Source organism: Puntigrus tetrazona, chromosome 20 (genome assembly GCF_018831695.1).
Source record: "Puntigrus tetrazona isolate hp1 chromosome 20, ASM1883169v1, whole genome shotgun sequence".
Lineage (NCBI taxonomy): Eukaryota > Metazoa > Chordata > Actinopteri > Cypriniformes > Cyprinidae > Puntigrus > Puntigrus tetrazona.
In genome coordinates, this window is record NC_056718.1 from 4,313,920 (window position 1) to 4,329,952 (window position 16,033).

At 35.7% G+C, this 16,033-nt stretch overlaps 1 protein-coding gene across 1 annotated transcript in view; it reads left to right on the plus strand.

Moving 5' to 3' along the window:
- The window catches only part of LOC122324562 (coiled-coil domain-containing protein 85C-B-like), a 33,833-nt gene that overhangs the window by 13,402 nt on the left and 4,398 nt on the right, over window positions 1-16,033 (plus strand). The window contains 3 exon segments of the mRNA XM_043219094.1: window positions 7,467-7,546; window positions 10,956-10,994; window positions 14,167-14,268. Of these exon segments, the coding sequence (XP_043075029.1) occupies window positions 7,467-7,546; window positions 10,956-10,994; window positions 14,167-14,268 (221 nt within the window).

Genomic DNA, 16,033 nt, shown 5'->3' on the forward strand with positions numbered 1-16,033 from the left:
CATCCAGGCTGATTCATCGACCAATATTTAGCTATTCCAAATTCTCAATATACAAATAAACCATAAATTGAAGTGAACATATTATGCTTAATTTATTTTTTATTGCCAATTTCTTTTGCTTCTATGTACACAATAAGCACATTGTGCCAAATTATTAATTTAAATAGTAGTTAAGGCCTTCTAATATAAAGTGAGATCAAATGTTGTAAAAAAAAAAAAAATTATAATAATCCTGGTTAATATTACAGATATTGTTATTACTACTACTAAAAAGTATTAGGTAGCACTTTAGAATAGGGAACACGTATTCACTATTAACTATGACATTTTATCAGCTATGACTTTCCCTCAATAAATTCTATAATAAAGTGTTACCAAATATTATGTACCACTGTCAAGAAATGAAACCAAATGACTGATTGAATTTTCCCCATATTAGTTCATACAGTGGTAACAGTAACTGGCACAGATTATATATCCAAGGTAGAGTTTACAAATGTATGAAGCTTGTTTGGTTGCTGATATTCGATACACTTATCTTAGCATCCTGTTGTAAATTAAATATTTATTGGTCATTTGTAGTTGCCGTGTTGTGCTCTGAAGGCCATGTGATGTGATGTGTCTTCTGCCCCTGAGGAAATGTTGTTACACCTCTTGTTGTGGTCTCACATGACCAACACTTACATGGTCATGGAGCTAGAAGGCCTGAAGGATAATGGGATAAAGACTGGATCTTATTTTATAGTTCTAACCACTATGTTGTTGGAAATGTCGATTCATGGAAAGCATCATGGAAATCTTGAACATATGTGGAATGCACATGCAACAATAAATGTTTCAAACTGCCTGTTCAAACACACTTGATTCAGCTCATCAGATTATCATTTGAAGCTCCTGTGATCTACAATGGTTATGTGAGATATAGAGACCTTAAGTGATTGGTAACCACTATTCATCTAATATAGTGGCAAATAAAAACTCCATTCCAGGTTAACAACCAAACCATACTCAAACAGACTCTGGTCCTTGTAAATAAAAAAGAGTGTGAAACAATATCTGCAAGTTCCCAAAAGAAATTTTTTTTTTAGTCCAGTTGCAGTTGGGATGGCTTAATCTTAATGTTTTCTTCTTAGCTGCATCGTGGTTTTTCACAGTTGACTTTGCTTCTAGGACAGATTAGAGCTTTACCAACATTGTCTTTATAATCTTTGGTCCTCCTAACAATTTGATCTTCAAGACAGCAGGAGTGATCTGTTGTGTCAGTGACCCCACAGAGTAAATGATTTCTTAGGCAGTCAGCTATATTTTAAGCCATCCAGCAGAGACGGATTAAAAATAAACATGTCACGTTACATTTAAAAAAGTATGTTCGGTTTGACTTCAACAAAGGCAATGAGAACAAGAGGTTGTATTTTCTGAAAGCACCATATAATTAAAAGGTCTGGGGACTCAAGCTCGTAAAGCAGATTAGTTTAGCAGTTTGAAAACTTGGCACACACATCTTAAAGGCGAAATGTTATTTCTGCATCAATTAGTGGCAGTAAAGAGAATGACAAATATAATAACTCTTGAACTCCACCCATCTGCCATTTGCTGGGAAAAAAAAACAAAACAAAAACAAACCGATGCTGGTCTGGACAAAGTGTTTTAAAATGAAAATGACAATTTTAAAATATTATCCATTTGACCGCTATGGTAAGAACTGAGCTGGATAATGACACTGCTTTCAAAGAAGTTTTATAACTGATGATCTTTGCACCATTAACACATTAACACAACAAGTTTGTAACACTTTTTATTTTTCAGTGTATCTCCTGCGTAGCTGTTTTTGTATAAAGTGCTATAGTGTCTTTGAATATTAGAATGAGGTATTTAAACCTCAAAATGTTTTCAAAGTTTTTACAAAGTTCGCCTGTAAACTAAAGACATATGTAGCGTAGAAAAAAAATAGCTATAGTTTACTTGAGTAAATAAACATTTTGAGGAGGCGACTTGGCTGAAGCAAATGACTTCATTTGTGGTTGTGTGCTGAGGATCAAGGTCGCTAATGCAGTCAATGATTAAACTACATGCAGCTCTCCAAGCTGAGGTAATGATTAAAGGTGTACGGTAATTACTTATTTTCTACCGTTTTCATCCATATAATAAGGTTCGAACCCCACTGACTTTGATTTGAATTCAGCTGTTTTCAATAAGTTACACAGATTCATGTTAAATGTCATGCTGCTTGTGGTTTTAGCGCAATGCTTTGTTTGTTTGAATACCAAGCGCAACATGGCAACCAATGGTGTGAGGTTATTGAGAAGTGGGATGTGTTTACCTGTTGAGGCCTGATGAATAGCAGGCAAGGGAGTGTTCAGAAAAAAAATATTTTGAAACGATTCTGTATTTTTTTTTTAGTCATGCAAAGAGTAAACAGATTAAAATAGTGCCAAAATTAATCATCCATGAGCTGGTAATAATTTAAAATAGTTATCTTGTTCAGTTGAAAGTCTTTTAAATCTAGTGCTTCAAACTGGTGCTTGTTGCCTTCACCTTCAGTGTAGGTCTATAGACAGTGACACACAAAGACAATGGTCGGTCGGTATTGGGTTGATGTTGTTGCTGTCATCCATTGTCCTAGTTTTCATGATGTGTTCGATATTGTTGCCACTAGTTGGACCCTGGTGGTGGAGTACGCAAGTAGAGAGAAAAATAAAAGGGAAGAAAAACAAAAGTGATGCAAGCGAACGGCAAAGTCAGAAGGGCACACTTTCATTTCATCTTCATCTCATCAGTAAAAACATTTGTATATTGAAAAGAATATTTTAACTAACCATTACTACAGACTACTGCCATCTTCTCTGGCACGGAGAAATATTTACTGTGACAAAGGTGCAGAATGCTGTTGGTTTTGTGTGATTTTTTTTTTTCTTCGCCTATAGTTCATTTGAGGTTTGGTGTGTCTGGACCTTATGAGATTTTCATCCATTTTATCATTTGTCAGGTGAAAATTGTTAAACAGAAAAGTAACACTCTGATTAACAAGTACCACAGCAGAAATATATTGTACATGTTCCAATATCCCTAACAGAGCACCATCAGATAGCAAACACCATCAATACGAGTCCAATTGGTAACACTTACGGAACAACTAATAAGACTAACTAATAAAAAACTAATAAATATGCATGCTAATAAGCAACTAAGAGACCCAAAATAAAGTGTTACCATCCAATCTATAGCCTGAACTCACTATCCAAACATGACTTCTTGGTGTCTATCTATCTGTTTCTGTCTTTCTCTAACATTCTTTGTTTTCACTTCTCGTCTTTTCTTACTTCCCTATCCTCCGGTAAGACAAGAAAGGTTGTGCAGACTTTTTAAACAACAAGTTAAAAATATACATGTATTTTTAGCCAGAGTGATTTTTTTTTTTTTCCTCCTGTTCTGGTCTGTAGCGTTCCCTGCCTCTCTTTAATTTAAATTTCATTGTCTGCCATGCTGTAGTTTTCGAACAGAATGAGGTCAGGCTGTATGGAATGAATTATTGTAGGGACTTCCACATCTTGCAGCAATTGATCCAGCAACTTCGTGCACACGCCCATTTAAAGCTTTCGCTTGGAGTTTTTTCCTGCTAGTTTTTCTTTTCCGTTTCACTCTTGAAGACTCACAGAGTCATTCACACACACACGATAGCGCGCAGTTTTTTGATTTGTATTTAAAAACACATGCTCGCACGCAGTAGGCAGCGCCCAGTGTGTTGCAACAGATGTTGAAAGGAAACTGAACGACAGCGTTTCTGTAGGCTTATCAGCGTGTTTCCAAGAAGTCGGAATTCATCTCAATTCTCTCTGAACGAACCCTGCTGCGTTTGTGGGTTTCGGGTGTGACTGCTGTTGGAAGGGGCTGCTTGTGATGTCATGAAGACTGCTTAACAGTCGCTGCCCATGTGGCCTATCCTGAAGATTCCTGCGCGAGCCTTGTGCCGCAGTGGCGGCTATAGAAGTGGGTCATGGCATTGCTGATGCGATTGGAAGCGACAAAGCGAGAGGGACAGGCTCGCTACCCAACCCCCACACGCTCATCCGCGTCGTGCCGCCACACATAACAGCATGTCAGTTCACTGAGCTAACGTGCACAAATAGCTGATCAGCACATCAGAGCTGTTTGATTATTGCGCAGTGTTGGGTCTACTAACTGGAGAAGTGGAATCTAGGAGACGGCAAAGCAAACTGCAAGATGCTATAGGTCTACATCGTGTGCTAGAAAATAACAAACTTTAATACCGTAAAGCTGCTTTGACACAATCTGCATTGTGAAAAGCGCTATATGAATAACGGTGAATTGACTGGACTAGAAAACATACAAACGCAACCATAAAACAGCTAAAAAAAAATCACACAGTCACAATTTGGAAAACATCCACCTCCATTTACAATGTAATCTCTTCCCTTAAGTATGTGCTAAAATTCGGATGGACAAATAACAGAAGAATAACAAAGTGCACAAACTCTAAACTCCATGCTACAAACCTGTGTGTGTTTTTTTTTTTTTTTTAAATATGTTGAATTAAAACATAAATAACAATGTTTTTTATAGATAAAAAATGGAAATGCATGACCCCCAAATGTTAATTGTATGTTAAAAATAAGGTGGATATAACATTTAATTTCATTCACGCACAGGCTAGCATTTATGGCACTGAATTAATGAATCTAAAAAAATTAAATTTTATTATGAGTTTAAAATGTACTGTATTACTTAAAATTTTTTTTTTATTACCGGTTTTAAAATATTTTGTTGCATCTGCATGCTATGTCATGGAGTAATGTCAATTCAAATAAAGTACAGCATATATATACAAAACTACACTGTATGCACTTTTAAAATCCATTAGTTTACCTTACTTAGTTATAGTAAGTGAGCTGTACTTAGTTGCTATACTTACTAGGTTTTAGGTAACCATAACTTTCAAGGCAAATAAAACTATTTACTTTCTGCTTTGAGTGACACTTAAAATATTCAAGTAGCCACAAAGGAACCAATGGCATTAATAAAGCAGAGAGAGGCAGCAGTACACTAATATGTTGTTAATGCACAATATAACAACAGAAGAAGAAGAAAATATTTCTCCATGTCTGTTATATTTCACTAGTTGAATTCACTCAATTCACCAAGTCATCTTCCGTATTGAATTTTCAACACAACTGAACATCACATAAGTCGCACAAGATTTTCCTAAAATGTTTTATAATGTTTTTGGGTTTTTTTACTTAACATTGTAGTGATTAGCATTAACTTCGGTCGGGCACTTAGAGCTTTGTCTACATTATTATAATTTTCTTCCTATATTAGTGCAGCTCTGGGAGTCAGTGGGTAGCTATAAATCATAAGTAAAATAAAATATTAAATTTTTTTTAAATAGTTGTTAAATGTCTGTTATGTGAGTAAATAATACTTGCATTTTAGGGCAACTTGAGTTTTTAAGTAAATTCAACTGTGTAGTGTATAGTTTTTTGTAAGAAATACTGAAGAAAAACACAAAAGCACTAGACGTTATGTAGGATGAGGCCCATTGAAATTTGAGAAGCCACAACATAGGGGTGTTTCTGTGGACGTCGTCCTTTGAGCTGTGTCTTACAGCGAAAGGTCAACTATGTTGTCCTCACACCACCAGATCTGATGACTGCAGTTGACTCAAGTCTCTTGTGTGGCGAGAAGTTATGCTGACAAGAACATTTAGCTCCCTGGAACGATGGAAAATGAATTGCTTTGGGGTAGTGGAGTCATATTTCTAATAGCTGGTTCTGGTTGGATTGATTTTTGTAGTGGGTGTATCTGGGCTGTTCCAGGGTTTTGTGTATCAGAGCTGATTCTTAATCGGCTTGGCCCATGCCCATCATCATTCATTCAGCCAGATGAAGTTAGATTAGAGTGTCACTAGGGATTTGCAGCCGCCCCTGCACTGCCTCACTGTCCACTGCTGAGGGCTTTATTCAGACTTGGCATTGTGTTTATCTAATAGGCTAATAACTAATGCCGTCCATTGTCTACACCATGCCCACACAGTCACGTCTTACTTAAGCAAATACAATTTTATAAAAACGTAAAATGAGTGTTTGGATTAAAATCATAAAAAAAGGGATTTCAGCGCACATTGCTTCATAAGGAACGTCTGGCTTTAGCAGTTTCCCAGCTAACTCAGCGCATGTTTGTACCCTTTGATAAACAAATTAATCAAAAGCACATGCCTTAAAAAGTTTGTGTCAAAAGTCAAAGTATTTGCTTTATTTCGTGGTCTCCATTGTAAACTCAAGAAGCTCTGAAAGCCAGGTGTCTCAGTTGGTCAAATGTAAAATTACAATGTAATATTTTTACAAACAATAAACATTGGTAACGCTTTATTTTAGGGTCTATTACATGGTTGATTATTAGCATGCATATTACTAGAATATTAGCCATTACGCTAGTAGTAATTAAGTACATATCAATGCCTTATTCTACATCTCTAATTATGCCCAATACCTACATTTAACAACTACCTTACTAACTTTTAATAAGCAGCCAATTGGGAGTTTATTAAGGGAAAAGTCATAGTTAATAGTCAATAAGTGTTCTCTATTCTAAAGTGTTACTGAAATATTTTATGGCAGTGTAAGGTCACGTGTTGTAATGCTCCTGTGGGTTTGAATCATTGAATCTACCAATGAATCTATTAAAACTATAATGTAACGCTGATTTCATTTCTTCATTACTCAAAATGTTCACCTCTGTTTTTGACTTGGTTACTGCATTACAACAGTTTTCATTCACTTAATGCGTGACCTCATAAATTAATATTGTTTGGCTTATGCCTTGATTTTTGTTTCAATCTTGCATACTGTGAAGTCTGTGATGAGATGAGTTTTCCATGCATTCTTGGCCTGAACCTTGATGCCAGCCCAGAATTAAAAGAGCAACATTACCCTTTGATTGCTAGTGTCCACAGTTACTGATCCAAAGTACAGACTACATCAAACCGCAAATGCATTTGGTCGTTTGAATTCTCTTTGACAATGAGAAAACCGAAAATATCTCGACTGTGTTATCAAAAGGGAAGCTAATTTTAAGCTTAAAGCACTGGGATTAAATTAAAATCACATTTGCATGAGAAATCAAGTAAACTGAATTAACTGAATCAAAACAAACCCCCAAAATAGATCACAGGCTGTATTCTCAAGTCTTTAATTAAGCTGAAATTTCACCTTGTAATAGTGGTCTAAAATATCAAAGGTATGTGCATTTTGGGCCAAAGTTATTCAAAAATGCTTCACCTGATGTGTCAGCTAGTGTTGATGATCTTGGAGAAACAAGATGCCTTTTTTAGGGCTGTAAATTAAGTTATAACAATTTCTTTTCGACAGCAGAAAATCACTAATTCTAGCACTGTAGTATTTTGTTCACTTAAACAATTTAATTGATCTCTTCCTGTCTTTGTCCAGCAGATGCATCCTCAAACTACATTCGCCAGCTAGAAACCAAGGTCCGGATTCTAGAGGACAATAACAACAAACTGCTCTCACAAGTAAGGACTGACTTAACAGCATGCTTTCTTTCTAAAGCTCTTGAAAATATGAGTAATCTAGACCTAGATTTGCCATTGGGTGCCAGTATTAGGGGTGGCAGTTTGGGGTTACGAAAAAGGCAGCCAATCTTTAATTCATGTTGGGTCAAACTGTGTTAAATTGGCACACAGCATCCCTCCGGCAGGAAGAAGGAGCAGCTTACCGTCACGCCGGGATTGTGTGGGCATCTCTGAGCTTCTGTGGCCTCAATTTAACCTCCCTTGTGGAGAATGAGTGGGTTTTACCAACCGAAAGAGCATTTCAGGTTCACCTATTTATCCTGAAGGCACTGCAATCAATCTGCCTATCACAGAATGTTACAAATTCATTCCCTCCACCATAGCACAGACATACAACAAAACACTTACTGTGAACCCACCCAGCAGAACACCGTTACAGCCCACTCTCCTGAGCACCTGAATGGGACTTCGCTAGTTCTTTCACCTCCAGCTTGTGTAAATGTGTAGATAGGTGTAAAACAATCACATTTGGGAAAGTGAGGGGCAATTACATCTTCATAGCTTCACAGAGGTTCCTATTTTAAAGCTCACTGTACTTGAAGGTAAAAGGATAAAATCTAAAACTTAACTGTACTCTGATGACTAGGGCTGCGACTACTGAATCAGCTCATCTATTGATTATTCCTTTAATCAATAGGTTAATTGGATAAGTAGCTATGTATACCGAAGTTGGATAAGTAGCTTGCCAAAGTTGCATTTGAAAAAAACGTAATATGGGGAAATGTTAATAAAAAAAATGTTATTTATTCCTGTGATGTAAAGCTGTTTTTTTTTGCGATCATTACTCCAGTTTTTAGTGTCACATGATCCTAAAAATAATTGCAATATTCTGATTCGCTGCTCAAGAAACATTCATTCTTCTATTGTATACAGCTACGTAATTTTTATGGCAATTGATCTTGCTTTTTTTGTGTGTAAAACTGTGAAAGTTTGAGGTAAGATTAAATAAAGATGAATACTTTTAATTTAGCAAGAATGGATTGTGAAAGGAAATAATTATAAAGTAAAAGGCATTTATAATGTTGCAAAAGAGATCAATGAATCCTAAAAAAATGTTTTCAACAATTGTTATTGATGATGAATCACATAAGTGATAATAATAGTTTTTTCATATTATTATATATCATATTATCATTATCACTGAAGTTTATGTGACTCTGAAGCCTAGAATAATGAGCTGAAAAGTCAGTTTTGCACATAAATAAAATATTTATTTTAAATTATTATTATAATATTACTTGTACAATTTAAATGTAACAATGTTACTGTATTTTTGAACATATCAAAGGCAGAAGATAAATGTATTTTTGGTTTTAATATAAGGAACGTCATTATTATGTATGACTGTATGTACTGTGAAATTTCAGTGAAATTAACATTTTAAGACATTTCAATAATGAATATTCTATCAAAATGAATCTAGATCATGTTCTCTGATGTGCCACGTCAATTCAGACATGTTGAAATTAGATCTCGGGTTTGTAACATCAGAACATAAATGTGACCTGCACAACTGTGTCGTTGATTCAAGAAGCTTGGAATATACAGCAAAAGCCATATTGACAATTTTTGACATTCTAGATCCCTCTTCGCTTTCATCATATGTAAAAGAGAAGCTAAGAACATTTTTAGCGTTTAACCTTTTATTTTCCTTGGAATAAAGAAGGTCACCTTGGTTCTGAATGACATGGTGATGCATAAGTGATGACAGAATTTTCTCCAGTGAAAATGAAAACACCTATATGGGCACTGGAAATACTGACTACAAAGCAGTTCTTACGAATGCCTTTGTAGGTAGAATTCATCACACGGCATTCACAGAAACAAAGCCGAGAGTGTTGGCATGGCCACAGGCTTCAAAGAGTCCTTGAATCTGCAATATTTCTTTAATCATATATCCTTGTTACATTTTCATCGCGGTCTTCCTCTGTCTTTGAGTGAAAGTGGGTGTACCAAACAGGCGGTACGCTTAAATTGTTGCTCCTTTTCGAGTCATATCTATTTGAGTCTCTTTTCCGAACATGTGGAACACAGTGCATGTAACGTGAAAGCATTTTATCCCCAGGATGGAAAGCACTTTGTAAAGCTATGATTAAAATGCAAGAGAGTTACTTTCTCCCTCTGGTCAAATAAGAGAAAACGGTTTGCGTCTCATCGCTGCAGTCCTTTGAGAATGAGCGAATTCACTTGAAGCATGATTAATTCAGAGGAGAGCTCAATCCTTCAGAGAACGCTGTCCTGAGCGCACATGAACTGAGCCGAACTCTTGATTTCCCAGGATACCTACACTAAGCTTTTCCTAAAAGCCATTTCAGCTGTTGTGATAGATGACGCTTTGGTTCGCAACTTACTTTAAACCCACATGACCCGGAGGACGACAGGTCTGTTTTCTTGGAAAGGTCTAAAAAGTCTTTATTTTGCCGATGAACTGGTACACACATCTGATCATGTACTGGTATTTTTTGCCAGATTGTGTTCTAGTTTTGAGAAATGCTTCAGCTTGTAATGTACAGTGCAGGTGCAGCATTTCAACACTGGAATTGAAGGCTGGCTGCAAAGTCAAACACAAAAAAACATTGTACTTCTGTGCACCGGGTTTTAACTTGAAGACTCCATGAGATCAACAAAATCAATTGGGATAGTTCATCCAAAAATGAAAGTGATTTCCTTCAGAAAAAACTAAATCAGTTATATAAAAATGTCCTGGCTTTTCCGAGTTTTGCTATGGCAATTGAGATTTTGTTGAGATTTTCAAGCCCCAAAACACATCACTTCAGAAGACATTTATTAACCCCCTGCGAAATGGGGCACTTTTTTATGATGGAAGGGTACATTTTTGGCCTTTTGGCATTTCATTTTACTAAAGAATATTATATTATATTATATTATATTATATTATAGCTCTGTTTAATTCTAAAAATGTTTTCTTGCAGTAAAACTCTACGGCTTTGATTACAAAAAAAAATTCAACAGGTGACTGCAATAAAAATTAGTACTGATTTTAGGTCTTGAAAAAATGATGAAATTAAGATTTGAAAATTTGAAAATTTCATGAACTGAAGATGAAAATTCCATTTGTGTTTCAATCTAATGTTGAATGTCCTGCAAAACCAAACATAAGAAGTCCAAACATTATTATCTGACTAGTTAATCAGGGCTGACTAGTTAATCTTTTGTTTCCCTAAAAGCATCGTAAGCTAAAGTTGATTATAGCTCAATTTGGTTTCAGTGGGTCTACGATGCTTTTGGAAAGCACAGCCCTGGTTATGATAGCCCCAGTGAAGAAACTGTATGAGCATATACTTGTATTTATTTAATTGGTTTGTAAAATGTGTTTTGTGTTCTCCAGCCCTGTAGCCGTTATAGCTTATCAAAGCTGTCCATGAAGGTAATTTTACCACACTTTTGCTCAGTGGTGGCGGAGCTCTATATACTCCTATGGCTCTCTTCTTGCTTGTTTCTTATCTTTACGTTCACATTCTATGTTACTTCAAAAGCTGGTGTGTGCAATGGCATGCTAGGCTAAGCGCTTGTGCTAACATGCTGGGCTGTGCTCGGGGGGCTTCCGGCGCATGAGCTCATATGCTTGTCCGTCTGCGTTGAAACGTCTTTCCGATCTTATCATTTATTCAAGCAGCGCAGGTAGTTCAGCGTTAATTTTTCATGTCTGACAAACCGATGGATGTAAAGATGAATGTGAACATGTTTAAATTTTTAAGAAACAACCACTTATCTATCTTGGGCACCATCCCATAACTTCTCTAAGAAAATGGACCACTCTGTTGTGTTTAAATCCAGTCGAATTGCTTAAAATCATGTTTGAGTACCCAGCAAAAATAAGGTTGTGCATATTTTCAAAATAGATTTTGGGTTGTCTGAATGATTTGTTGACTAGTCAGTCATAAAGAAACCCTGTAATTAGTGTCCATCATACATAAAGGCCGGTGCTTTTGTAGAAGGTACACTTTTTTACCCTAAACGGTGTCAATTAGTACCTTAATAGTGCATATTGTAACTAAAATTGTACACAATAGCACATTTTGAAAAAATATCATCAGTGACAGCTTTAGTACCTTTTTTTTAACAGATGTTTTACCTGTGTTTAGAATGTTGCCCTTAACTGCATGGTGTTTTAGGTTCAACAGAAATAAAATGACCTGGCAGAAAATTACAGGTGAATTTCAGTTTTGTTTAGTTTTTTTACAGCTTAGAGCAACCTCAGTAACTGACTAGTCTGCTGTTGAGTGATTGATTGATCATATCCGTTCCCAATATCATTATAATTGCATGTGTGATACATTTATCTAGTTATATGTTTATAAGTTTTTTTTTCTGGTGTTGTCAGAGCAGCAATACGGTCAGGTGAGGACTTTCAACAGGCTGCATTCCAGCAGTTCCTGTTGCCTCAGTGATGAAAAGTAACGTCAGTCGACAGGAATTCTGACACTCCTCAGTGCTTTCAGGCTCATTTCAGAAATCTATTGTATATAATTCCATTAGAATGAAGTGAGCCATACAGTATCTACAACAGCAAAAAAATCAATCTCTTTCATAATTGTTAGGAGATATCGGTCATTTCTTAAACATTCTTAACAACAATATTTAATAAACAAGTAATGTCATTTAACCTAGCAAATTATGCAGTATGTTTGTAAAATAATGAAGATGTGTTAAAATAATTTAACTTGATTTGTTGTCCTTCCCACACTGAAACATGTCAATTAAAACTAAAATAATGTTACTGTTAATAATGTGTGTGTGTGTGTGTGTACTGGTGTGTAAGTTATGGAGATCAAATGTCACTAAATTATAGTTTAGTATTATACCTAAAAGTATAGTAAATTTGGACCTTGTAGGTTCTTTTTTGGTCCCCGTGAGGAAACAAGCTTGCTAATACAGAGTGAAGTTTAGTACTAATGTGAAAATGCATTTAGGGATGGGATTAGAGTAAGGAGTTAAGGAGAGAAAATACTGTTTGTATTAAAAGTATAAAACCATTACGCCCATGTCCCCATAATATATGTGCATGTGTGTATCCTTCATGAAATTCTAACTAAAGTGCATACAAACAAAATTGTACTTGTCTACACAAGTACATCAGCCTTTGATCTAGGCGTCCTAAATACCATAGATGGTTAGTGGGTGATACAGTATGTTTAGGTTGCAGGCAGATATAAAGTTCACATCTTCCTTGCAGCCCCCTAAACACAGTTTCTCTTCTATAAGAGAGTGACAGAGCTATTTATAAGTCTTTCTTATAGTGATCACATGCATTCAGGGAACATGAAAGCAAGACATTGAAAATGTCATAAGGATCACTGGTGATTAGAGATGATGCCAGCTGGAGCCTGTGGGTGTCTTTATTACAGCAGCAGGAAGAGAATCCGGCTCACTTTCTAAGGACAAGGATACTTAAAGCAGGGCAGAATGCTGTGTGGGAGTTTGTTTTGGTGCTGAGCTCCATTCATCTACGAAACTTTCTGCAACATAATCCAACTTTGAAGGCTTATTTTCATATTTTGAAACTTGATCTGATTTTATCGATATGCGGGTATGTGCCATTACACAAACAAAAGAGGATATTTTTAAAAATGTTGGTATCCAAACAGTTGATGGTAGTTATCGACTTCCACAGAATCAAAAAAAGTCAACAGCTGCCGTCCACCGAAAGAAACTCACAATTTAAATGAAAGATGTATCCTTTTTTTTAGGGTCAATTATTATTCTGTTCATCTTTTCTCCTCTCTCTCTTACCGACTGTGATCTCTAGACTTGAAAAGCCTTCTTGCGCACACTTTTTTCATGATCTTTTCTTGCCCCAGTTATTTTCTTTGAGAGCCGTAAAGTACGTTTAGTTAAATGGGATGTTTAAAGGGTTACTCCAACCCAGGATGAATGTTTTGTCACTAAGATCACGATTTAAGATATTTTAGAAGAACACTGGGTGGTGTTCACGCTTGTGGCTGTCCCGTTGACTACCAAGCAATGGACACTGTCAAGAAAAGTATGAACCATAATGTTACGAAGCTACAAGAATACAGAAGGAAAACAAAAATGATGGCTTCATTCAACAATTCGTCACACAGTATTGCTGCAGTCAAATAGCGTGCTCTGTTTGGTGTCGGCTGCAAAAATAAGGATAAGTTTTCTAGGTGTATTTACTATTTGATTTGAAAACAGCTAATCCTTGTGGCATGGCTTGTGATATAGAACAGTGCATCGGGCATATGCTCTTAAAATTGGAGCTACAGTGACGGATTGCTGAATAAAGTCATTATTTTTTATTTTATTTCAGTACAAAAAGTATTCTCGTAACTACATAATGTAATGGTTTTACCACTGATGTCAGAAGGAGCATTTATATGACATCTTTCATACTTTTCTATTTTATTTGGCAGTCAACGGAAGCCAGAAGCCTCCCGTTTTCATCTAAAATGTCTAGCTTTTGCTGGTGAGGGAACGATATGGGGTTAAGCGATTAATGACAACATTTTTATTTCGGGGTGGAGTAACCCTTTAGTATGCATCAAGTCATAACATCTCTTTTTCCCTCTCGACAGTGTAATCCGGGAGACCTGCGAGCCCTGCGGAAAGGCATGACCCTGTACCACTCCGAATCACAGCTGTCTTCCCTCCCCCAGAGGCAGGAGGCCCTGCTGAACGTGAGCGAGCCTCTGAAACTGTGCATACACACGTCAACCCAAGCGTATTTTATTTTGTTTTATTACGTTTTTTTATGTATTTATTTTTTTTAATCATCTGAAATGTTCTGTGACTAATGTTCAAAAGCGCTAAGTAATGCAAATTGATAAAAAAAAAAGTGTAGAAAGTTTAAGCTTCGCTTCAAATCAATTTGGTTAGGCTGTTTATAATGTTAATAATGGATGTCAGTATAAGTAATGCTTGTTTTATGCGTATATTTTTTTATTCTAGCTTTGTTTTAAATACCGGTGAATTTAAAGGATTGTTTGTAGAGTGAGGGGAACTAAAATGTTTGTATTGTTCATAATAGATCATTTCTAAATTATTCACTTGAGACCATTTATGTCTATTCGCTAGTTGCTTATTAGCAGGCCTGTTATTAAGTTTATTAGTATTTACAAAACCTATATTCTGCATGACCACGTTCTACATCTCTAATTCCAATACCTAAACATAACAACTTTTTTTACTAACTATTAATAAGCACTATTTAAATAAATAAGCTAACTATTTATTAAGGCAAAATTTAATGGTTTGTTAGTGGCAATAAATAAAATAGTGTGACCATTTATTTTATTTACCAGTGTTTTTACCTTATTTCTGAATGCAACTTATTTTTCTCAGATCTTTAAAAAAAATATTTGTGCAGAATTAGTCAAGTCGACCTACATTTGTGCATAAAATTGTTATATAGAAGAATAAAAGTCCTGCTGGGTAGTAATGGGATTCTGTTTAATGATTAACAGTGATAAAAACAAACTTTTGTTGATGTATTTGTCTCAACGCAAATGTATTCAAATATTTCTATTGTTTAATTCACTTGGTTATCAGCTTTTATAATCGTAAAATTAATTAGATTTAAATTTGCAATAATCAGTTGACAGCCTTCTAATTAAGAGGAAGAAGAAAAAACTCAAACTAGATATCATGGGACATTATTCCAAAATGAAAGCGCAGTCTAATCGGTTTGGCTCTATTCAGCAACAATGTGGGGAAAAAAAAAAAAAAGCAGATCCTCGGTGCATCAAATCTTTCATCTGGTATAGTCTGCTATAGGCTTTTCCTGTATAGAACTGGAGGCACTTTTCCTACCTTTGAAATTTTTTTCTCATTTTCCCTTGGAAAATTAGCAGACCTACTGAAAATACGCTGAATGAATAAATGGAAACGCGAATGCGTCTTTGAACATGTAGCCTTCAGCCAGTGCACAGGAAGTCGCACCACTGTGTGTTTCATGCTTGCTTGACAATCTTGCCATTGTCAGCTGAAAGTCTTTACAGTATTAATGCGGGGCTTGAATTGAATTTCTTTAAATTGTTTTGACTCAGCATCTCCTTTGAGAAAAGGGTCGAGTGCCCGTTTATTTTATTTGACCTTTCATGTTTTATAGATTTTTGTTGTCAAATCTAAGCAGGAAAGGCGTTAAACATTACCATCACCACGTTGTTTGGTGTGTAAAATCAGCCAACGATTAATCAGTGATTAACGATTAATTAAAGACAGCTAATCTCAGCTGATTTAGTTCACTAATGGTTTAATTACTTTTCATTGCATAAGCAATTAAATCATTCGCATTTTATTTTACGAAAATAACATTGGCCACACTTTCTTTTAAGGTCCATTTTAATAGTCAGTAAGGTTGTTTATGATTAGGAGTGTAAAATATCATGCAGAATATGTGATTTATACCAATAAATTAGTATTAGGCAAACTGAACTAGTTAAC